General features: G+C 46.6%; 1 protein-coding gene across 1 annotated transcript in view; it reads left to right on the forward strand.

Moving 5' to 3' along the window:
* The window catches only part of Slc6a3 (solute carrier family 6 member 3), a 43,428-nt gene extending 20,261 nt beyond the window's left edge, over positions 1–23,167 (forward strand). The window contains exons 5-15 of the mRNA XM_031359958.1: positions 1,611–1,749; positions 2,673–2,807; positions 5,412–5,515; positions 6,813–6,937; positions 11,247–11,359; positions 12,404–12,532; positions 13,081–13,180; positions 14,730–14,830; positions 16,174–16,341; positions 17,368–17,439; positions 21,735–23,167. Coding sequence (XP_031215818.1) covers positions 1,611–1,749; positions 2,673–2,807; positions 5,412–5,515; positions 6,813–6,937; positions 11,247–11,359; positions 12,404–12,532; positions 13,081–13,180; positions 14,730–14,830; positions 16,174–16,341; positions 17,368–17,439; positions 21,735–21,758 — 1,210 coding nt within the window. The 3' untranslated portion in view covers positions 21,759–23,167. The remainder of the gene's footprint in view (positions 1–1,610; positions 1,750–2,672; positions 2,808–5,411; positions 5,516–6,812; positions 6,938–11,246; positions 11,360–12,403; positions 12,533–13,080; positions 13,181–14,729; positions 14,831–16,173; positions 16,342–17,367; positions 17,440–21,734) is intronic.
* Positions 23,168–25,406: the final 2,239 nt, after the last annotated feature.

Consider the following 25,406-nt stretch of genomic DNA (forward strand, 5'->3'; position numbering starts at 1 on the left):
ACAGGTATATTGCCTACTTGCCATCTCCCCAGCTTTCAGACTATGAGTTCTTAAACACTCCAAAGCAACAAGACTTTTTATTACATAAATAAAAATGAAGGCAAAGCAGTGAATTCCAACTCATGTTCAATAGTGACTTGGCATGGTCCTTGGTAAAGCCTTGTGGGGCAGTAGCTTCAGGAGCCAGACCTTTTGTGGCCATAATCTTCCTGAGTACCACCTTCTTCCTTTGGGAAGAGCTGAACAGTTGTGGCATGTAGGGTTATATGCCTGCCTTCATCCCCTATCCCTTGTCCCTGGGCCCAGGTAGTGCTGGAAACTATAAGAAATGAGGTCCCACTGGGACAGCAAAGCAAGGAGCACTGCACAGCATCCCAGGGCAAGGGTAGGGGACTTAAGAATCCCCACTACCAGATATAGCTAATAACACTACCAGATGGTGCACTGCTTGTCTCCTTTAGCACAGGTAATTCTTGCTGCATGCCCACATTCTGAGCTTGCACAGTACCCTTAGTAGGCAGGATGCTGAGCAAGCAACTTATACTCTGTAAGAAGGGAATGAAGGTGAAGGTCTCATGTCACAACTCTCTGTCCCCCTACCCTTACCAGACTGGGACCCCTGTCTGGGTTCCTTAGCCCTAACTGCTATTGGAGTATGTTTGGAAAGTTGAGCTGGCTTTTCAGTGCTGCACTGTTTCTGATGGCAACAGTTAGCACCCCAGGTGTGTTTCTAGACTTTGAGGGTCAAAGTTCTCCAACTTGGTGCCACGATGCCTGTTTCTGATGAAAATCTCCAGAAAGTTGGGGTTACTTGTGCTCCATTATGAGGCCGGGTATTAACTTCCTGGGAAACCTCATCTGGCCCACAGTAAAAAAAAAAAATCTGGGCTGTGGTGGCTACCTCCACTCAGCAGTCCTCTGCTTCCTTAGGCAGAAGCAGCATTAGAATAACTAGGGGCTCAAAGCCTCTGTCTGTGAAGGTGATATGGCCACCCCACCCTACATTGCCATGTTCATCGGAAGCAAGTGTACCTTCCACGCATTTGCCTTCGAATGGCTTCCCTCAAAGATGAGTGCAGCTGCACCTCACTTCCAACTAGATCATTCCTTAGGGAGCCTGCTTAGAGAGCCAGGAACTATGCAAGCAAGGGCAAGATAAAATGCACAGGAACATACTGACTAGAGCCTTTCTGGTTTTGTCCCTGCAAAATGGACTGTTGCAAGACAGCAGCGCATGGTAGCTTTACTCAGTACCTTTTAGTTTCTCAGATCTCCATTTCTCTGTAGACCCAAGCTGCCAATTACCTCCCAACTCCAAAAATCAGATCTGATGACAGAGCAGGGTAGTGCTGACCTCCTTCAGGTTTCCTGGCAAGGCATCCAGCTTCTCTGTCCATCTTAAAGAAATTTTGTAACACAGTGGATAACCTTTGGTCTTTCACAGCAGGAAGGATGATCTGACTATATTTATATTTATAAATATAGTCAGATCATATCAGGTACTTTCTATATAACAAAGAAGAGGACGATAGGGACTAGCTCAGCTGTCCCATTCCTATCCTGAGAGGCAGTTGCTTCCTCCAAAATCACTTGTTGCCTCTCTCCTCCAGGCGTGGTGTGCTGCACCTCCACCAGAGCCGTGGCATTGATGACCTGGGCCCTCCACGGTGGCAGCTCACAGCCTGCCTGGTGCTGGTCATTGTTCTGCTCTACTTCAGCCTGTGGAAGGGAGTAAAGACCTCAGGGAAGGTGAGGTACTAGCCAAGAGGACCTGAGAACACATAGTTGTGGGTGGGTAGGTGGATAAACATATGGTCTTTGTAGGTAGACTCATGGCCATAGTTGGGTAGAGTAACGTGGTTATGTTTGTATGGGTGTATACATTGCCATGGTTGAGTGATTGGACACATGGTGGGTAAGTGGCCATGTGGCCATGTTGAGTGAGTGAACTTGTGGCCATGGTTGATAGGTGACATGTGGCTAAGGCTGGTAAATGGACATGTAGCCATGGGTAAGTGAATGAACACATGGCAGTGGTCAGTGGATGATGTGTGGCTGTGATTGTTGTATGGACATGTGGCCATTACTGGATGGATGGTCATGAGACCATGGTTGGTTAAATTGTCATGTAGCCTTGACTGGGTTTATAGACATGTGGATATGGTTGGGTAGGTAGACATAAGGTGATGCTTGGTGGCTGGGAACATGATCATGGTTGAGTGGAAAGTAGACAGGTGATCATGGTTGAGTTGAGAGTAGATCATAGTTGGTTTGGCTATGGATACATGGCCATTTCTAGGTGAGGAGGGGCGGTGTGGTTATGGTTGAATGAGACTAAATGTGACCATGACTTAGTGGGAGCAGGGGACACATAATCATGAAGGATGAGGGTAGACATTAGGTTTGGGGTAGAGCATGGAGAAGAACACTGTTCATAATGGTGTGTCCAGCATGAACTTAAAATATCTTCTTACTGGTTAAAATACTTGGTAGTTATAATGGTATGGGTACATATGGCAATTTTAAAATGATCCTGTGATAATACATGTGCCAACACATGAAACCCTCCAACAATAGCAGCTATCTCCTTCCCTGCCCTCATACTTCAAATCACCTGCAAAGTCCCACTGCAGGTGACTCATGCTCCCTAAGGATACTGTCTTCTCTTCCAGGTGGTATGGATCACAGCTACCATGCCTTATGTGGTCCTCACAGCCCTGCTCCTGCGTGGAGTCACCCTCCCTGGGGCCATGGATGGCATCAGAGCATACCTCAGTGTGGACTTCTACCGTCTCTGTGAGGCATCTGTGAGTGCAGCCCCCAGTCATGGTTGGCAGTCCTTTGGCCTAGTGGAGCTTTGTGATAGGGCTCCTGCATATGGTTCAGAGGCTCAGTCTGTGGCCCTGCAGCAATTCCTTCCTATCCTTTGAGGTCAGCAAATGCAGGCCAGCCTATATATCTATCTCTTTCACTGGCAGGTTTAGTGGAGGAGGGGTCATAAGATACTTCAGGAAGCTAAAAGAATCTTAATCTGTCATACTAGGAATTGTGTGTGTGTGTGTGTGAGTGTGTGTGTGTGTGTGTGTGTGTGTGTGTGTGTGTGTCTAAGTTGGCACCAAAAGCCAGCCACCAAGATCTATAGCTCTGTGTTAGTTATCTGCAGGGCTGAGCTGCCTCAAGGCCCTATGAACCAAGGTCTATCTTTGGGAGTCCCAAGTTCTCATAGGCTGAAGGTTTCTTAAGTAGAGGAAGTCTAGGTTAAAAGATATGGAGGAGGCATCATAGGAGATGAGCTCTTCCAGGCTATGGGAGATGATCCTGAGAGATGAAAAGAGCAGCACCATCTTTGGAAAAGATGGACAGAAGGCATTTTAGAGAAGTAGTTGTGATAGAATTCCATGAGGAGTTGTTGGAAACCATGTGGGCTGAGTTGGGACAGGTGATAGACCCCAAAGGTAGCAGAGCAAAGCTCAGACACTGTGGTAGTCCTGCTGGAAGGGTGTAGATTTCTACTGAGACTGGGGCTAGGGCTGGAGGTATGAAGGCCTCACTATGGCTGGAGCTTGAGCTGGCTAGGTGTATGGTTCTCCAATGGAGAGAGCAGGAGGGTTGGGAGGCAGGAGGGCTGTGGATCTGTACTGGGGCCGAGTCACGAGGTCTTTTGGAAGTGTGCTGCCTTATACAAACCTGAGGTAGAAGCAGATAGGATGAGATGATCAGGATAAGGAAGCTCAATGGGGGACTAAGAGTGTCCTTGGTAAAGTCTGTATGAAGGCAGAGGCAAGGCCTGAGAGCATGCACACATCCCACCGAGGGAAGGAAGAGCCAGGGGAAAGCAAAAAGGATCTGTGGAACCAGAACCAGGAGGACTATGGACATCATCCTTGTGGGAACCTGGAAAAGCCAGGATCAGGGAGGACATGTTTAAGAATTCAAGAGAAAAAAAAGTGAAGGTTATTGGAGTCTCAGCAAGCAGATGTGCAGTCCACAAAATAAAGCAGAGAGACACTGCATGTGAGAAGGTGCTTAAAAACTCAAAGCAAATCACAAAGATGACAGGTTGTGAGAAATTAAGATGACAGTAATATTGGATGGATAGATGATACGTGGCCAATAGGTAGACAGATGCTAGATAGTGCTGGATATTGGTAGATTTGATTGTCAATAGATGGCTGAGTAATATGTGATAGAAAGAGGTACCTAGATAATCAAATATATAAACACAAAGAACCAGCCAAGAAAGAAAAAAGGAAGGAAACTGTTTCTAGTACCTCAGGGGAAAGTGGACCAGGTAAGGTCATCCAGGCTTCTGAACAGGGGCCAGGGAGGCATTGAGTGGAGTGTGACAGCAACCCAAGCAACGAGCATGCTGTGAGCCCAGTGAAGAGCACACACAAAGTTCTGCAGTGGAAATGACTTGGGCGAGCACTAGGAGAAGTGGGAAACAAGAAGTCCTTGGTGATAATGTTCCAACCTGAGCCATCTTGATGGCTGATGTAAGGGCCACACAGGACAGTAGGACCACTCCACTGACTACTCACTTGCTCAACTACTCTGGACTTGGACTCTCTACCATGCTGATGTCCTAGTCATCTCTGCAACCGTAACCTTCTGGCTGGCCAGCTATACTCAAACACACAGTCCCCAACACTGGTGTAGCCCAAAGCTCTGGACATTGCTACCCAGAACAGGGATACCAGATCCCTTGTTGTCTGGGCTCCCACACCCCAGGGCTCCAGCCTCTGATATTGTCTCAGTCTCTACGCCCCTGGGTTACTCTGGACCACCTGGGCTATGGACATTCAGAAACAATTCCTGGTACTGTCCAGCCCCTAAATACTTAAGGTGGTAGGCCCAGATCCCTGGGAGAGGACTTCATCAGCTCCTCCTTAGCCTTCCCAGCAAAGCTACACAGGAGCAATTGAGGCCTGGTTCCCTAGGTAGTCTTAGCATACCCCTAACTCAAGCGGCTATACTTGACTTTATCATTTTGGTGTAACTATCAGCTCTTGCATCCTTCTTTTCACATTCAGAGAAATGAGCCTGCTGTCTGCTGGGCGTCCATTTCTGGCCTTAGTTGGCCTGGGGCTCCATCCATGTGCCTCCTGAAACCACAACTGATACACAAAACACTGCCTCCCTTTTGCCATGTCCTTTCATATGAGGGATGCAGAAGGGCTTGTTTCCTGGGACAGCAGGTACCTACTGCCACCAAGCTGAGAACTTTTGCAGCCTCAGCTGGAGGTGAACACAGTGCAGATAGGATGCCTACACTGCGTGGTGACAGCTCTCTATGCTGTCATTTGGAAGATTGTGTGGTCACAGCTCCTACTCTCCCCTCGGGTGGAACTAACAACCCACAATTCTCTCTAATCATCTGCCTCATGTTCTCCCACCTCTGGCTGTGACAGGTGTGGATCGATGCTGCCACCCAGGTGTGCTTCTCCCTCGGCGTTGGGTTTGGGGTGCTGATTGCCTTCTCCAGTTACAATAAGTTCACCAATAACTGCTATAGGTAAGCCCTGAGGTACTATTGCTGGGAGTCAGTCTGAAAAACTGAGTCCGTGTCGCTGATCCTGGGGTCTGCCTCTTGGAAATGAAGCATTCCTGGAGGAAAATCACAAGGCCTCTGAGCCACACATTTCCTTGTGTCAGAAATAGAGTCTCATGCTACAGCCTAAGTCATCCTGAATCATTGTATAGCCCAGGCTGGCCTTGATTTTATGGCCCCTCCTCCTGCATTAGCCTTGTAAATACAAGTTACAGGTGTGAATCACCATGTTTGGCTTCACACAGCAGCTTCCAACAAAGTCTTGCTTGTCACTTTAAAGAAGACACGGAGACACATAGTGGTATGTGGCACCTTCTGAGAAGAGCCAGACTCCTCAGGATAGCAGGCTAGCCTGTCCTCTGCATATATGCCTGTGCCTCTCTTTCATTCCCTTCTCCATCCTCTCTTCCCCAGCCATCCTCCATGGTTTTTCCCTCTCTTGCTCAGGGTCCAGTTTTACCTAAGACCTTTACTCAGGGCATTTGATTACAGCCCTCATAGGCTAAGGGATCCTGGGCTTGGCAGGATGTCCCTGGTTCTGAGAAGATTGGCCTGCTTCACCTGCAACTACATGGTGGACCCCAATCCTCCTAAAAGCAGATGCAGTTGATGGTGAGGCTTGTTCTCTGAGCTCAGTGGGCATAAGTTTGCTTACTCATTCTAAGGAAATGAGCACTAAAAATACAGAATAAACACAGGAAAATGGTTCTAAGGCACTGAGGGAAGTTGCATGGAGGGAAATAAAGTGGAGGGTAGGGGTGAACCACAGTCTTGAGGCAAGCCCTAGCTCATGTGTGTACCTGAGAAGGCACACCACAGCAAAGTGTTGGGTCCTCCACAGTAGACTGGCTGCAGGGGAGAACCCTGACCCTCCCAGTGTTCTCTAGACTTGCCTCTATCCCTTATTAATGCTTAGAGTAGATTCACCAGACCAGCCACTCTAGCACTGCTATGTGTACATGAAAACTTTGTTTCACCAGCCCCCAAACCCATGCATGCTGAGGTTCCTGGACTCACATGAGGTAGCCCAGTGCTATCATGACCCAGTGAGTAGACACAGAGCGGTCATCTTTTCCACCACCCCAAGCCCAGAAGTCCAGACAGATTCTCCCAGATATAGGTGTTTTGATGGTGCTCCTCTTAGAAGCTTCCCTCCAAGCCTACCGACTGCCTCCCCAGATGCTGAAAATGTGTCATAACAGTTGGCATTCCCACAGTCACTGCTTGGCTGGTGTCAGGACAGTCTGTCTTGTTTCTACAGAGATGCAATCATCACCACCTCCATTAACTCCCTGACGAGCTTCTCCTCTGGCTTCGTCGTCTTCTCCTTCCTGGGGTACATGGCACAGAAGCACAATGTGCCCATCAGGGATGTGGCCACAGATGGTGAGTCCTTACCCCTACACCCTTATACCCTTTCCTCTCTGGAAAAGGTCCAGAGGGACATGGCCAGGATCCAAAGGATGTTGGGTTTAAGAACTGCTGACTCAAATGACAGCAATCAGCCTATGTTCATGTGGCTTACCAGCCCCAGTCCAATCCCTGTTCTTCCTGCCCTGCTTCCTCCATAGCTTCTATGCTTGGGCTCACATGAAGCCAAGTGGTTCAGCCAACACCTCATCTCTCAGCCTGTTGCCTGTAAACACTGTATGGAGGTCTGGGTAGACATTGTCAGATGTCATTTTAGTCTCCTAGGAATTGCCATGACAGTGTGGCATATATAAAGCTCAGAGGAAGTGAAAACTGGGCTGTTCTAGTCACATTGTGTCAGGACAGGAAGGTTCTAGGTTTCAACAAGGCTTGACAAAATGAACATTAGATATCAATGTTTCCTAGTAAGTGTCCAGAAATCATGACTGGCTTGGATGAGATTTGGATCTATTAGGAAAGTCCTTGAGTCTTTGGAACATGATGGAACATGATGTCCTTTTCTTCTCATTTGGTTGATTTTTGGGCACTGAGTGTGTCTACACACCTGGAACTTGGGACTAAGAATGGGAAAGGTGGAGGGGAAGGTTCAGTGTGTCAGATGATGTCATATTTTATGTCATATTTTAGTCTATTTTTTGTTGCTTATGACAAAATGCCTGATGCTAGATGACTTTACAAAGAAATGTTAATTTAGTTCACAGAGGTCTAGGAGCATGGTGCACCCATGAGTGTGTCCTTGGTGGGGACCACCAGATGGAGGGAGAGAAAGGAATCAGCCCAGTACAGTGGGTGAAGCACATAGGCTCACTTTAGAAGTGCCACTCTCTTTATGTTTAATTCCACTAGTCAGCCTTTGGTCACTGTGATAAAATACATAAGAAAATCAGTTAAAAAGAGGAAAGGCTTGTTCGAGCTCAGTTTTAGAGAGCTGTGCCCAGCATACCTTGGTTGTCACTTTGGGCATGTGACACGACAGAAAACCATGATGGGGTCAGCATAGTAAGACAAGCTGCTGAACTCCTGGTGACTAAGAAGCCAAGGGAGAAGGATTGGGAATACCCCACATGATCTTCTCCCCACCTAGGTCCCCATATACAAGGGCCCATATTGTATGAACTCATACATTGATGATGTCCCCAAGACCCAACCATCTCCCAACAAACCACAAGCTATGAACTAGGTCTTCAACATCCAAAATGTGATGGCAGTGCAGTCCCAAGAGACCCACTTCTGAGAGCCCTAACTCAATCTCTATAAAAAAAAAACTTCTCTGTGAGGGTAGTGCCCCCATAACCCAACACTTCTCAGAGGCCCTACAACCTCACTATCAATCCATCTTCAATTAAATTTCAACATGGGAGACTGGGAAGATGGCTCAGTTGGTAAACTCTTTGTCATGTAAGCATGAGGGTCTGAGTTCAGTCTCCAGAACCCTCATTAAAACCTGTATTCACTGGTACAAGTTTGTAATCCCAGTGCTGAGGAAGCAGAGACCAGAAGATCCCTGTGGATTGCTGGCTTAGACTAATTGATAACTTATGTACACACACATCCACATATAAAAACTCCATTTAGGCAGTAAGTCACCCACCAGTGTGATACGCAAGCAGAAGACCACAAGGGCATACAAGTATGCAGCGGAAGGGAAGGGCTTCTGGGCATTGAAGAAATCTGCCTGGCTATGGAGGAGGCTCAGCAGCCCCTAAGTTGGGTCAGCTCAGAACCACAGTTCTCCAAAGGTGATTTGGGGTCTGTTAGCTGGGACCTCTCCCCTGCCTTCAGGCTTATCCTGTGGTCCATCATTGGTAAGAAGGACATTATTTCTCTCTACAGACTGATCTACTAAGTTGGGGGTTGTGCATCCTGTGTTTCCATCTGGCACCCCCCCCTGGGGTTCTCTTCTACTGGGTTGCTACCCTTAGAATCAGGGATATCTTGCCAAGGCTAACATCACCCACCACTGGCCGATCATTTCTGAGTATCAGGTACAAGGAGGGGAACATAGAGATCAATGGGCTGTATCACCTGTGCCCTGAGGACCAAGCTGAGGTCCACTTCAATCATTCCCTTGATTCTTGGAGAAGAGAGTATCAGGCCCCCAGATTACAAGTAAGAAGCAGGTTGGAGTAAAAGGGAGGTTCTGGGCCTGAAGGAAGACAGTAAAGTGGCCAGAATGTCTTCACCCATGTTTCACCAAGCACGGCTGAGATTGGAAAGGAAATGTAATGCAGGGAAACACAGCCAAGAGTTTGCTCACCTCCACACTCAGAGTCCTCCCTCCCATTTATCTTCACAAGCAGCTCTAGCTGGTAAAACCTGACTCCTAAAAGTAAAGTGGACAACCTCTGTCCCTTTTCTGACAAGGAAAGCAAATTAGTCATTTACAACTAATTCTCAGGCCACAGGTGAAAGAACTAATATAGAAAAAGAAGGGCATCCATCCTCAGCAGAACTGAAGGATCATTTCTCAGGTTCAGGGTCTGGAGCATTTAAACTTGAGTATTGTCCCATGTTGAATGAACACTGTGTCCTGTCCCTTAGGGCACCTTGATAACTACCTGGAGTCAAGGCCTGCCCTGTAAACTTCCTTGGTCTTTGACTCTATGAAGATTGTCAAATGTTGAGTCCTTTAGAGTAAAGCAGAGTTTGCGCTGCTGAAGGGGGAGAGAAGAGACCAGAAGCAACCAGTTCCAAGTCTATCTATAGAAATGCAGGGTCTAGCCTATCATGAAGGGCCCTGTATCCAAGTCGAATCTCAAAAATGGCCAACTCTGGGTTGCATAAGGGGGAGTATTTTTTGCTTAGGGATCATCCAAAATTAGATTGCATTTGTATTGGTGCCTGTTGTGTGCTTATCCCTGCCCACACTACATTGTCACTGATGGCAGTAAGGAAGGAGTGCCCCCAACAAGCGATGTGATAGACACCTCTTTGGTCTGTAAGTGTCACCTTGATCTGGTGTACCCTTGTAGTTGCTGAAGAAACAAGGTAACAAAATTATGTTAGAGATCCTCCAGCCTCAGTCCCTATGTCAGACACGACTGTGGATTGTGCTCCAGTGACCAGCATCTTAGTACCTTAAGGCTGAAGCTGTTTCTTGCTTTCTTTCTGAGTCCTCTGGGAATTGATGGTATGCTCTACCCTTCTGAACTCCTCAGGACCCCAGTGGATGAATTCTCAACTAAATATCCAGGCTCCCTGATGCAGGATCAATGGGTGACAATGGGTGATCAAATAAGTCCCACTTATTTACAAAAGAATCACTTGAAGGTGGTACTGTATGCTAAATTGCATAGTCAGACAAGCCACTTCAACTTCAGAGGGATGTCTGCCAACAACTTGAGAGAGAAGGGAAGGATCTTGTCATATTCTGGGAGGGTAGAAGTCAGGAGATGACCCTAAATGCAATGCTTCATGTAAAAGAAAATCAACTTGAGAAAGTGTGAATTTGAGTGAATACTTGTGCATATATATGCCATTGCTGTGTGTTCCTGCCTGTATGGTATGTCTATGCATGTGGGTATAAGTATTTATACATATACTTGTGTGTCCTGCATGTGTGTGTGTGTGTGTGTGTGTGTGTGTGTGTGTGTGTGTGTTAGTGCATGTGTGGGGTATGTATGATCTGTACAGAAAAACTAACTGGAAAGACATCAAGACTGTCTGAGGCAGAAGTACCTGCTGCTGATCCCTTTCTCTGATTCATCATTCAATTTTATTCTTCCCATTCCCATGGGCATAAGTGAGTCAGGAAACAAGGGTGCAAGCTGGCTGAGCAGCTCTCTCTCAGGTGACCATCTTCTAAGTGCTCCTGGGGCACCTCAGCCAGTGGCTGCTAAATTCTCAGGACGGAGGACCCTTGAAGAAAAACAGGAGGAAATCAGTTGTGGGGGGGGGGGAGGAGTGTTTCCAAGTGATCTGAGCGTGCTAGCATTGTCCTGGCTGACTGGTGGTGGGGCAGCAATGAAAAGGAAACCATGACGCGTGACTGCAGCTGTCTTCTGACACACACCAGAAGAGTGCATCGGATCCCATGACACCCTGTGGTTGCTGGGAATTGAACTCAGGACCTCTGGAAGAACATCAGTGCTCTTAACCGCCTAGCCATCTCCCCAGCCCTTCACAATCTTTATTTTATTAAACATTCAACATGAAGTAGAATGGGGAACTGGGAAGCAAGCTTGTGGCAGTGGTGAGCTCCTGGTTTGCCAACTGGGGAAGCAAGGAGCAAGCTTGTGGCAGTGATGAGGGTTTCTGCCTGTAGGACCTGGCTTGATCTTCATCATCTACCCTGAGGCAATCGCCACACTCCCACTGTCTTCTGCCTGGGCCGCTGTCTTCTTCCTCATGCTGCTCACTCTGGGTATCGACAGTGCTGTGAGTAATGCATGTCCCAAGGCTCCATAGCTATGCCTTGCTGTTGGCCTGTTCCTATGGGGGTAGGTATGGCCCCAAACAGTCCCTCAAAGTTCATGTGCTTATCACAGAGCCTGTAAATCAGGTTTAAACATGCCCATGAGCACTGGAGACCCTCTCTGGACCTAAGTGTTAGTTACTGGAATGTAACTTAACCTTTTTTTTCCTAATCCAATATAAGGGTCTGAACACACACACACAGAGCAGAGCCCCAGTAGCCAAAGGTTTGGCTCAGCATGACAGACCCCAGGGGTCCACAAAAAAGGCTTTTCCTGATGTCTGGACTCCCTTAGGATAGATGGAAGCTTGCAGTGGCCTGGGCTGGGCCTTGGAAACTGTTTACATCCCCCTGGTGTCCAACCCTAAAGAGGCTGGAATCAAGAGCTTTCTTAGACTCTTTCTGCCCCATCAATTGCTCAAGATTATTTACTGAGCCCTAATATCAGAATTGGCTGGTGGCACCTTTTGGCTGCTCCATGCTATTTACCTACCCTGACACAGCTCAGCTATTGTAAGCTTTGTGGAAAGCCTGAACCAAGAATCCCTTTCCCAAGAACACAGACAGACGTCATATCACAGCCCCACCTTCATCTTCCACCCAGCTGGTAGCTAATGGGTTTCTTATATTGCATCCAAGAGGGCATATCTCATGAGCATTGCTTCCAGAGCACAGGTCTTACCTGGCTAGCCTCATTGTAATGCAACTTGGGGACATATCCAATGCCCAGCCTGGGGCTGTGCTCATGGGACAGACATTTTGCTTTGGTCATGCACTCTCTATCAATCTCATAAGACTTTCATAAGTGCCACGTGACACTTCATAGGCTCAGTGACTTTGAGGTGACTGTAGTCACCATCCCTGGACCCTTCCTGAGGCTTCTGTCACTAGGGCTCCTAGTCAGCAAGAGCTCCTTCCTCATCTTACCCCAAGTGTGCTGTACACTCAGTAAATGAGAAGTCAGGCCTGGGAGGGTAGTGTCAACCACCATTCTCTGTGTCCCACAGATGGGGGGCATGGAGTCTGTGATCACTGGGCTTGTCGATGAGTTCCAGCTGCTACATCGGCATCGAGAGCTCTTCACTCTTGGCATTGTGCTGGCTACTTTCCTGCTTTCTCTCTTCTGTGTCACCAACGTATGTAGTTTCCTGCTCTTGTCATATGTTAGCCCTGGTGCCTAGCAGCACAGCTGGTGCCATGGGAACAGACACACTGCATCATTTCTAAGAAACCTCATCCACTCCCACATGCAAACCTACTTGCCTGTAGTCCCAAGAAGGGCAGCCACAGGTCTGGAACCTAGCCCCAGATGTAATTCAGCACACAGGCATCGTTTGCCTTCCTGGGTATGAAGAGGGTCTGGAAAGTGGCAGAGTCCTGTTTGTGGGGTCTTGGCCACTTCTTCACGGGAGACTCCACTGAGTTTGGTATTTGAGTGTTTCTGACCCTTATTATCTGGAGCCTGGAAAAAGAAAGGAGGGGAGAAGTGGTTTCTATTTTTAGTGTAATGGATGTGTCTCTAAAGAAGCTGTGTGTGAATCCATGACTCAAAGCAAACTGTATAAAGGTAAATATGATGCATCTCCAAGTGAACCCACAGACTGGATTACCTTTTAGGGAAGATACTTTGATGATGTGTTTGCTGCAGCTGTCTCCAAGCTCATTAAGATCCCCTCTCTTCCAGGGTGGCATCTATGTCTTCACACTGCTGGATCACTTTGCAGCTGGCACATCTATCCTCTTTGGCGTGCTCATTGAAGCCATTGGGGTGGCCTGGTTCTACGGTAAGTCTTGGTGGTCAGACCAGTACTGTGGCATCAGTGTGATACCTGGGCTAGTGTCTTCCTGCTTGCTTTCTGGCAAAACCACTTTTAAAAGAGGCATTTGTACTCCAGAGGTTTAAGTTATGTCTCTCATGGCAACACAGGGTGTGTGATCAGCACCTGTCTACTGGGTTGAGAAGGACAGTCAAGGAAGCCAGGCTGTGGTCAGAGAGGCTGTGTTGGTGGGAGAACAAGGCTGGTTGGGGTGTTAGACCCTTTACAGCCACTGGCAAAAGGTAAATGCTCCATCCAGCTAGCCAGAACCCTATTAACAAGCACAGAATAGTTTCAGCTCTATCTGGGCAGAGGATTGTCTACCTCTCATTTATAGGGACCTTGATCAGATAACTCAGTTGGTCTGTGAGAGGGATGTCAAAGCATGACTGCTTCCCACAGGTGTGCCTCACATGTACTTTCTGGACAAGACCAGCCAAGTTGCTTGTGCATAAGTTAGAATGATAGGTTTGTCTGTGAGAAAAGCCCATTTATGTGATAAATGTCCCTGGGGGTCTGAAGCTGATCACAGGCCTCTTAGGAGTTAGATGGAGGTAGGAGCTAAGCTGCAGGATCCTGGGGACCTCATGAGCTTGGCTGAGGTATACAGCTCTAACCAGGGGACCTCAATCAGAACTCTAGTCAGAGACTTTCTGATAAGACCATGGAGCTCTTCCAAGCTTTCCAAAGCTTGACATCCCACTGCAGTCCCACAAGCCAGAGACCAGGTCAGAAGTGGGTGAAGGGAGTCCCCATTAAGAAGGTCTCATTACCAATTCCTGAATAAGAAAAGCTGAATGATACTGCTGAAAGAAAGATTTTTCTTAAGTAAATTGCTAAAAGAAAGTTCTAGTTATTAAGTATCAGCGATAGCTTTAAATTAACCTCTCTCTCTCTCTCTCTCTCTCTCTCTCTCTCTCTCTCTCTCTCTCTCTCTCTCACACACACACACACACACACACACACACACACACACTGGAATATTCAGCCTTTAAAATGAAAAGACATGCTCTAAGATGGATGTATATGCTAACTGAAGCAAGCAAGTCCCCAAAGGACATATACTGTGATACCACCTATATATGATCCCTCAAGGGTCCAAGTCCCTAAAGACAGAGAGTGGAATGCTAAGGGTTGGAGTGGGAGTTGGAGTTGAATGGATAGAGTCTCAGTTGCTGAAGATGAGAAAACCCTGGAGATGGGAGGTACTGATGCAGCCACTGGGCTGACCCGCAAAATAGTAAGCTTCTTGTTAGATGTGCTTGACACAGTGTTTCACAAGTTGGAAATTACTGCTTGCAGAAAGAGATATGGAGAAGCAGGGTAGGGTTGGAGTATTGTTGGGCCCTCAATTCATCCAGCAGATCACCAGCCTCTCTGAAGCATCACCAGAGCCAATCAATGCATGGCTAAGTAGAATCGGGGTTATGGGCTCTGAGGAATGAGGGATGGCTCAAGAAGGACTTACATGTCCAGTTATATGACCAGTCCCACAGCCACTTCTCCCCCACCCCAGGTGTTCAGCAATTCAGTGATGACATCAAGCAGATGACAGGGCAGCGACCCAACTTGTACTGGCGGCTATGCTGGAAGCTGGTCAGCCCCTGCTTCCTCCTGGTAAGGACCATGGACCCTAAAACTTTCTGCCTCTGCCTTTGAATCCATCCCAATGTCTTGAGACCACTGAGAAGAATGCCTGAGAGCTCACCTGGCTCCATGCAGTAGAGAGCAGTGGCTTAGATCCAGCTGATATGTGTAGCTACACAAGCCAGCTTACAGCCCTCTGCAGCCTGAGGGACACTCTGGCACTCAGTGGTCATATATAGAATACAGTCAGTATCCACGGCCAGGGAGACCTGCCTGGGAAACTACAGCACTGGTCTCTCATCTCTGAATAAAACAATTGATCCATTAAAAAAAAAAAAACTATCTCATCTCTGTCTTCTCCCTGTTGACAAGCTCCCTCCCCAGCATGAAAGAGCTGACATTGACCTTAGGAGATGTGACAAAGTCTTGGAGCTTCATTATACATTGCTTTGCAGAGTATTAAATAAAACCTTGAAATTATGCTACCCAGTTCGTTCATTCCACCAATTTCATGGAAGCATAATTTATGCATTTAAGCCTAATTTTTAAACCCATCCCATGTGTAGCAGAAAAAAAAAAAAAGATGTTACTTCATGTTTCTCTAGGTCACTGTATTACCATCTTACCACAGCAGACAAGTGAACACTGCAGGCATGTTATTATGTGACTTCTGCAACACATAACCCTCCCAAACAAACTGACCAGATCGAATGAAATCAATTTACATGTAAGAGTGTAGCTGTGGCAGGCTCAGTGCTTTCTAAGAAGTGTGTCATCTATTGAAACCAAAAACAAGTATGAGACAAGTATGTGTTTCCAAGTGTATTTTCCAAGACAATGTGTTTGGACAGTAAACTTTGCTGACCCTGAGAAATATATGTAGCAGTTGAGGATTTGCACCTGAAAATACATCCTAACCCACATCCACTAGACTTCCTATGTTTAGGAAGGGCTGCAGTACTCAGATACAGAGAACATGTGTAGATAATTCAGTTCATGCCAATCATGTGCAAATCACATGTAGTATGAGGCATATGTTTAGGTACACTGTACACACACAAGCATAGAATGTAAATACATACTGCATGTATTGGTGCAATATAGGCATGAGCAGTCTGGTAGGCATACATGTGAGAACACTTATGTGTGGGTGTGAAACACATGTGTAGTTATACAGCATGTGTGTAGATATGCCATTGGTGCCTCAGGAAGATATTGTATTGCTTGGACCAAGCCCGGGTGGTCTGGCTGGGGTTGGCATTTGTGACTTGTGTGGTAAGGAGACCTTCTTCTGTAAAAAGTTTGCTGATTTTCTGCTCTGTCTTCATACCTACCAGCAAAAGCTGCCTGACCTCTGTACCCATTTATTTCAGTATGTGGTTGTGGTCAGCATTGTGACCTTCAGACCCCCACACTATGGAGCCTACATCTTCCCAGACTGGGCCAATGCCCTGGGCTGGATTATTGCCACATCCTCCATGGCCATGGTGCCCATTTATGCCACCTATAAGTTCTGCAGCCTGCCAGGGTCCTTCCGAGAGGTGGGTATTTCAAGGGGCTCATCATTCTAATGGTTCAGGGGGTGTCCCCACCCCTGGACCATATCAGCCAGCAGGAGACTTGATCTGGGATCATGATGGGATGATGGGATGATTCAATGGAAAGAAGGGGTACATATGTGTGTGCCATGTTTGTGTTTTATATGCTGGTGTGTCCACACATGTCTGTGTGTATGTGTGACTATGAATGCCCATTTGTCTCTGTGTGCTCAGGTATGCCATTATCTCTATGAATTGCCTCTCTGCACCCATGTGTCTATGTGATACCAGTCTATACCCACATGTCCTGTTTGACCCATCTTTCAGGGTTAGGGTTAGGGTTAGTGTTAAAGTTAGAAATCAGAACTTTTGTGAATGGGATTGTGAGTAGAATGATTCCCAGATGCAATCCCATACTCGATTCCCAGGGGCTCCATAAAGCAGTTTCATTGGATTGTGCTGCAAATCGTATTGTACTTATGGGGCCCAAGGACTCTTCCTTGGAGCCACACTGTCCCTTAGTGTTGGAGACTGCAGCAGGTCCCTTACTTCTCAGGCTGTCACTCAGAGGTTCCCCTGTTGGTCAGGCCAGACTAGGTCTAGAACAGGCATCATAGTTTGTAGCCAGGTCAAACTCTTAGAAATGGGACTACCACTATGTCCAAATGAGAACCAAGGACAATTCTGACACCTGACGTCTATTCTGGAAGCCAGGTTAACATCTGGGCTCCAAGAACAAATTAATAGGAGGAAGCAACATTTCCTACAGGGGGCAAGTGACAGGCCCTCAGGGGCCTGCATGCATCTGCTGAGGGATAGAGACCTCAGCCAGCATTACACACTCTGTATATCAGAGCATCGATGGTTTGCTCTCAGGAAAGAAACTTGAGGCTATGGCTCCTGAGCCTGACTCATTCTGGCTAAGTCCTAGTTATTTAGACAGACAGACATAACATAGTAATAGTGGGTGGTGACTTGTCTGTGCCAACCCAAGTCCTATGCTATACCAACAACCCCGTTCTCTCTTAGAAACTGGCCTACGCCATCACACCTGAGAAAGACCGCCAGCTAGTGGACAGAGGGGAGGTGCGCCAATTCACGGTGAGTCTGACACCCTATTCAACCTTTAAGGAGGGAATTCAGAAAGGTTTGAATCGTATCCTCACCCTATAGCTACTCTAAGAGCCCCCAGAAGACCAAGAAGCTGTGTACATAAAAGCATTTGCCACACAAGCAGATAGTTGGTGCTAGCCAGAGCCACCCAGAAGCCCTAGATTGTGGGCAGGACAGCCAGTAAGTAGAAAAAACCCATTCAGATGAGCAGCCAAGGTGACATGAGAGATGCCTGCATAAGGGGAAGAGCCCTGTGGGGACAGATGTGAGAGTCCCTAGGATCGAAACTCTTCATTCTTGGAGACAAGAAAAGTATCATGAGACAGGGGGACTCCAGAAATAAAACCAGGCGGGCGAGTTAGTCAGCTGTCCATCAGGGTGGTACTTGAGGGCAGGGAGGCCCAAATGAGTGAGTGCAGTCCAGCCTGGTCAGATGTCTATGGAGGAAGCAGTCAGGCTGGGGAGGCTCCAATGAGAATAGGGTCCCACGGGCCCCTGGTATCCCTCCTTTCCTCTCTCCTCTGAGAGCCAAGTGAGTTCCTGTGTCACACAGGCAGGTGACAGTGTATGTGACCTGTTGAGAGGCTTCTCCCCTTGCCCCCTCCCCCAACAATGTTTTTTAATCTGAGGATCCCCTTTGATGGTGACTGTAGCTGTGTGAAACCAACCCTCTCACCCCCTCAGTGGCCCTAAGACTTAGACTGTGGAGGCTGAGGAACACCCTAGGGTATTCTGGATGTCGTCCTCAGTAGTAGTTTTCAAAGTAGAATATATACATATAAATATACACATACATGTACATACCTACATACATACATACATCCCTTTCATGTTGCCTGTTTCTCTGAAAGCTCCCTAACCCCTAGTTCTAAGGAATCTTCACAGATTTTAAAAATTAAAACACAGTTTTAAAAACACAGAATTTAAAAATTCCCTTCTACAGTGGGCAGTAGTGGTACACATCTTTAATTCCAGCACTTGGGAGGCAGAGTCAGGTGGATCTCTGTGAGTTTGAAGCCAGCCTTGTATACAGAGTTAGTTCTAGGATGGTCAAGTCTACAGAAAGAAACCTCTCCTCAAAACAAAGAAAGTGCAGCTGGTCCTTTGCTCTCCTGAATTGCCTCTGGGCTCTAGAGTATGTCTGGGTCCTTTGGCACTCTTATCTACACCTTGAAGGTTTTATTTGTTTATTTGTTTTTGTTTTTTGAGACAAAGTTTCTCTGTATAGCCCTGGCTGTCCTGGAACTCACTCTGGAGACCAGGCTGGCCTTAAACTCAGAAATCCGCCTGCCTCTGCCTCCCAAATGCTGGGATTAAAGGCATGCGCCACCACCACCCGGCATCACCTTGAAGATTTTTAAATTTGGACTTCAGGGACCTCGCTACACAGTGACTCTGATCCCTGTCTGTACATCACCTGCTCCCTCCCTGCATTCCTGGTATATATATCCTTTGGATGCTTTCTGATGCATTTCCTAGCCCATGCTTCTGTGCTTACTGAATCAATGGGAACTTCCTTTGCCCTTATTGATCCATCCATTCATTTTTAAGTCAATCAATGTTTTTCTGTGAGCCTGTATAGAGAGTATTTACCCTTTTGCCTGTCACAGTTTCTTCTTCTGAGGTCCATTTTGAGTCTTCTTGTATCTTCTATGTCTCCTCTTAACTCTTTGAACAAACACAGTGAAGTCATCTGAGAACCTTTATGTCGGTTGGGGGTCAATGTTAGGTGACTGGCTTTGCTCACTGGGGCTTTGTTTTAAATCTTGCATTTTGTGTCTGGTAAAGCCTAATCATAGCCAAAGCTCGTGGCTTTTTTCCCTTATTGTATTCTGGATATTTTTTAACATCTGCATGTGCATGTTGGAGTGGGAAGCAGTGCATGTATGTCTGTGTGCATGCCTGTGTGTCTGCATGACTGTGGAGGCTAGAGGAACAGTATTCTTGTCCTCAGTAGTAGTTTTTACAGAAGTAGAATGGCATCTACTTCATTTGAGACAGGGTCTCTCTTTAACCTGAAACTCACTGACTAGGCTAGGTTTGCTAATGCAAACCCCAGGGATCTATCTGGTTCTCCCTCACTAACATTAAGATTATACACACAAGCCACCATGATTTCCACACAAATTTCCTAGGGTTGAACTCAGGTCCTCATGTTATCAAAGCAACCACTTTACCAGCCAGGCACTCTCCTAGCCCCTAGATATTGGATATTTTTTTAGATAGGGTTTCACTATGTAACTCTGGCTGGTCTGGAACTTACTATGCAAACAAGGCTAGCCTCTAACTCACAGACACACACCTGCTTCAGCCTTCAGAGTGTTGGTATTTAAAGAATATGTCACCATACCTGGCTGGATTTTTTTTTAGTACCTTTAAATATTCTTCAAGCTTCTTGGATCTTTTTAGATTTGTTGGGTGGGTCCCAAGAGGCATTGCCATAAATCTGTCTCTCTGTTGTAGTTTGAGTAAGGAGGGTTTCCAACAGGGGCAGGCACTGTTCCAGCCCACAGGTCCCTCGGTGCCACTTCCCATACCCTGTCTGTTGCAAAGCTGTCCTTGGTGTCATGCATGCTCCTCAAGACTCAGCCCAACTCTGCAGCTGTTCTCTTCTGCTCTGTCCTACAAGCTACATGTGTCCTTGCATCCCAGGGATTTCTCTGGGCTCTCACCCCACTCCAAAATCCAGAGGCCCTCAAAGCAGCAGGCTGGGTGGCTGCTTTATTCATTCTTCTTGAGGTATCACTTAACCATGACCACCTGGTGTCCAATGTCTTGCAAACCCCATGGACACACATAGAGTTTACTTGGGGCTGTTTCAGATGGTAGAGTAAATTCAGCCTTGTTATTCCCCTTTGATCAAAAATATGGGTGTGCCTGTAGTCCATCCATTTTGCCTGCTCAGTAATATTATGTCAATAGCCCATAATTTATCCCCATCTCCCTAATCATGTCCACTCCTCAAGTAGCTACATTTCAAGCCTCATTTTGTCCACTAAAACACACGTCACACATGTCTAGACTCACACTGTCACTTTTTCTAGCATCCCACATGTATCTGTGTTATACTGCACCAATTGCAACATCTCTGGTCTTAGACTCTAAACTCTAGGCTCTGGGTTCTAGGTTCTAGTTCTTGATAATCCTTGCTCAGAGCTCCATGTTCCCAGTTTTTGAAATGTAAGTTACCCTGCAGACTTAATCATCTGCTTCTATTGGTGACAAGGACAGAGCAGGTAAGGCTGTCCTCATTGCTGCTGCAATTGGACAGTATTCTAGATTCTGTCCCTCCTCTGTATACCTTCAACCATAATTCTGCTTCTTCCCTGGGCCCCATGTCATACTTGGCCAGTGCCTGTGATAGCCTTACCTACAGACTGCCTTAGACTATGCCCACCCTAGGCCATGCTGTGGCACATCTTAGCCCCAAAGAGCCACTTGTGAGGAAACCAAATAGAGTCATGTGGAGGCAATGGCTGTGGCCTCTTTTCTATCTCTAGTTCAATGTTTGAACCAGACAATAGTATTGAGTATCGTTTTGAAGATGTTTAAGAGCACAGATCTCACCAGTCAGTGTCAACAAATGCCTCGTGATCAGAAATAAGCAAGCAAGCAGCAGAACAGCAGGCTGCTGCTCTCCATCCCTGAGCCACCCAGGTGCTGTCTCGACTTGCACCTGGATCACACCTGGCAAAACAGGCTTCATAGTCCAGCACTCCTGGGGAGGGACCCAAGACAGAAGAGACACTTCTGGATCACTCACAAATCAGTAGGAGGATAACAGGGAGCCAACCCTGGATCTAAAGATGTTCTGCATATCTCACCTCAGCTACTGATCACAAATATGCTGGCCAGAAAGAACTCTGGCCTTCTAAGCAACTGAGCTCCACAAGTGTTGGTTATTTGTAGCTATGTTGGTTCTGATTTGTTTTGCTTTATTCTCCCTATTTTTTTTTTTGAGACAGAATTACTGTAGTCCAGGCTGGCCTCAGACCCATAGCAATCCTCCTGCTAGCCTCCTGAGCACTGTGATTACAGACATTAGCCACTGCACCTAGTTTACAAGTCCCTTCTTTATCAGGTGATTCAAGTACTTAAAAGTCTCCATCAGGTCACTAGCCCTTGGTACTTCTCAAGAGTGGTATCCATCACCAGTAAGCTCCCCCATGGGCAAGTAGTGCCACCTGCTGAGTCAATCCTGATTTCATCATAGAGTCAGTGACCCATAGCCATGATTCTAAGGTCTGCTCCTCACTTGTAAATAAATGATGCTTTCTTTTCAGCTGCGCCACTGGCTGTTGGTGTAAAGTGGAAGGAGACAGCTGCCAGCTGGGCCATCTCACAACAGCAAGGACAGGGAGATCACAAAGGAAACCCACGTGTCAAGAAAAGAAGGAGGGCCACTTCCACACTTCCCCTTTGCCATATGGAAAAATGATCCAAGCACAGGCTTCAATCTTTGACTGTTCATACCCAATCCATACCACAAAGAAAACTCTGTCTGTGTGTGGCTATAAAAACACACATTTCTACACAGTGAGATCAACCATGTCCCTGTCCCTAATGGGTGGGAAACCCCTAGCTGGTATCTTGTCCCTGCAAAGCTGACCCATACCCATCTGTGGTCACCCTGGGAGAACAGGTCATACTGATCCCTGCATTCTAGGAGAGGGACCTTGGTACCTGTATATATACTGTGCCAGAATCCTGTGCTCACAGTAGTTGCCTAGATCATTTCTTTTGCTTAAATTTACAATGTCAAGTATCCTATTTTGCTATGGATAGAAAAGACAGTTAATACATGCCAAACCCTTTCCTGGTGCTTGGCTCCGAACAGACACCATGACCTTAGCATCCTGCCCACACATTATACACACACAGGGTCTGTTCTGGGTCACGGAGGACAAGGGACTTGGTACAGATGACCAGAGATTGTCTTTTTTCTTTTATAGCTGAGATAAATAAAATTCATGAAATAAGGTTAGGAGACAAGCCCTACTCCTGGCCCCTGGAAGGCCTGGTCAGCTTGCAGCCACTTTAGTATGGATTCGTAGGCCACAGAGAAAGTGCATTCCTCATAGCCAGTATGTCCCTGCCTCCTGGACACCTTCTCTGCACAGAGTCTCAGTGCAACCTGAAGATCATATTCTTGGGCTGGAGTCCTGCCTGGTCTTCAGGGAAAGACACCCACTCTTCGGTTTGATTTCCCACTGGCTCCTGTCATATCCATGGACATTATCCATGTTACAAATGGCTTTTTAGGACCATATTTACGTGTGAATCAAAATTATTCTCAAAATGTAAGGTTAGTTTGTTCAAGTCCATTTGCTGAAGAGTAGCATAAGAAGAAGGTATGCCAACAATCACCTTCCCCTGGAGCACTGGCTTTAGCCTCTGCAGTGAAATGTGGATGTCATGATTTTCCTTGAGCTAATAAATGTGAACTGTGGCCTGTCCTGTGTCTGTCTGAGAGAGCCAACCTTAGGTATTCTCTGCAAGTAGACATTGGCACAAGGATCGAATGTGCTACCAGGGTGGAAGTGCAGACCTGTTGGCTCTGAGACTGTAATGTGGCTGAGAAGGATCAGGTTTGCCATCTCCTCTCAGAGGAGTGGCTCCATGTAGAAATCCAGGTGTTGTCAGCATCTGTTTTTTGTGTCTATAGCCAGTACCTTGTGTGGGTCCTTATAAACAATAAAGGAAATATATGTTGGAATCAGGCTTATCCTTGCTGCCATGTGTTTCTCTGCTCTGTTATCATGTACAACATCCAACTCTCCAGCTCATACATGGTGAAAGGGTTAGACTCCCCTAAAAATAATTCTTTCCTTCATCAGCCTCTCAGCCTGACCCCTACCACACTCTACATCCCCCATGCATCTCTATACCTGCTTCTCCTGGATCAAGTTCATCCTTGGAACTTCCTTGTCGGTGTGAGAGTACTGACCCTGCTCCAGGTCCATATGCCTGTGATATGTATGGCTCTCACTTTGTATTATACTTTCTCATTTTAGCAGGGCCTAATGCCCACCTGCTCATCTTCCTCCAGTCCTCCTCTTCCCAACAGCATCCTATCTGCTCCCTCTACAACCAGACTCAGGCTCTCAGCCCAACCACCATCATAGCTGACTGAGATCTCCTTCCAGAGACACACTCCAAGATCTTCTGAGTGGGCCTCTAGGCTTTCTATTCTACTTTGTGATTGGTGGACATTGGTAAGACCAAGCCACAATTAAAGGAAACCTCCATTGGTCTACTTATACTTGGTTTAGTGCAGTGGTTCTCAAATTCCTAATGCTGCAAACATTTATTATAGTTCCTTATGTTGTGGTGACCCCCCCCAACCATAAAATTATCTCATTGTTACTTCATAACTGTAATTTTGTTATTGTTATGAATCATGATGTAAATATCTGATAGTCAGTATATCTGACATGTGACCCCTGTGAAGGAAGGGGTTGTTTGACCCCCAACAGGGTCACGACCCACAGGTTGAGAACTGCTGGTTTAGAGCAATATTGTTAGTGTGGCCTATGCTTAGTCATGTAGTCGTCAACATCATGACAATACAACAATCTTCCTATATATAACCCATGATAGAACTGGACCCCCATCCACATGATGGCCACTGCCAGGTCTCAACAACCTCACTTTCTTCAGGTCTTGGCCCTCTGAAAAATTATTGGAGAATCCACCTGGACTTCAAATCTACATAATGAGCAAAAGTCATTCTGCCGGGGCCCACTGCCTGTGAGTTCCAGGATGGTGACCATAGCAACATTGTACACTGATGTCCCTATGCATAGTGCACACCATGTCCCTACTTCAGCTTCCTATTGATTGCAGCTACTTTCTAGTCCAGGCCACTCTGCAGCTGTACATACAGCTGTGCTTGCTCAGGGGCTTGGGAGTGGGGTGCACTAGCCAATGCCTGTGGCTCGAGACATACACAGGGCTAGGGCTACTTGCCATTCCACCCTTCCCAGCCTTTAGCTTTTGACTGTTCATACTAAGCCTTACACAGCACAAGAGGAGGAGAAGATATGAGGGCTAAGTGAGAGTCAAAGCTCTCAGAGCTGAGTGCTATGGACAAGTACCTTGAAAAAACCCAGGGGACCCAGTGTAGATGATGCCTCCAGTGAGATAACCACCACACCATGTTCCTACAACCATTAGCTGCTCTCCCAAGCTTTACAGGCATCCAGACTTAGGAGCTATGCAGAACATCTGTGGCCAGAGACTTGTCTAGTGCTCACTACATGTGACTCAGAAAATATCCTAGGGAGCAGGGCATGGGAGGTATATTCCCTGAACATGTAAAGAGCTCTCACAAGTCAATAAAATGATTGTTCTTTGACAAAAATCATGGGCAGGTACTGAGTTATTCATCTTCTCTTACCATAACACATACCTGAGAGAACCATAAAGAGAAAGGGTTGTTTTTACTCATGGTTTTGGAGAGTCCCAGTCCATGACTGGTTGGTCCTATTGTCTTGGGGCAGAGCAGCTTCAATCATCATGACAATGATGAGTAGCTAAGTGGATCCTTCATGGGATGAGACATGAAAGAGAGGTGTTATAAGCTGTTATAGTACTACAGTCTGGCACTGGGGTTTTTGTGAGTTTGTGGTTCTTGTGAGGAGCATTGTCCATCCACATGGCTTAACTTCCTTTAGAGTGTGTGTGTGTGTGTGTGTAATTTTAGGTAAATATACAATAATATGATTCTTTAAGGCTTTATTAAACAACCTTAGTGTTATTTGTTCCTTATCTTGCATTCTTCTACTGTACTGACCTCCTTTACTCCTCCCACTTGAGACTCCCTCCCTATTATTCCATTTCCCATGTCATCATTTGTATTCTTCAACTTCCCTGCTAAGGCCTCCCACCTATTCCTACTTTATAAAACTCCTGACTGCCTAGAAAAGGGACCCCTCTTTTTAGTTTTCCAGTGT

Source organism: Mastomys coucha, unplaced genomic scaffold (assembly GCF_008632895.1).
Source record: "Mastomys coucha isolate ucsf_1 unplaced genomic scaffold, UCSF_Mcou_1 pScaffold8, whole genome shotgun sequence".
NCBI classification, from domain to species: Eukaryota; Metazoa; Chordata; class Mammalia; order Rodentia; family Muridae; genus Mastomys; species Mastomys coucha.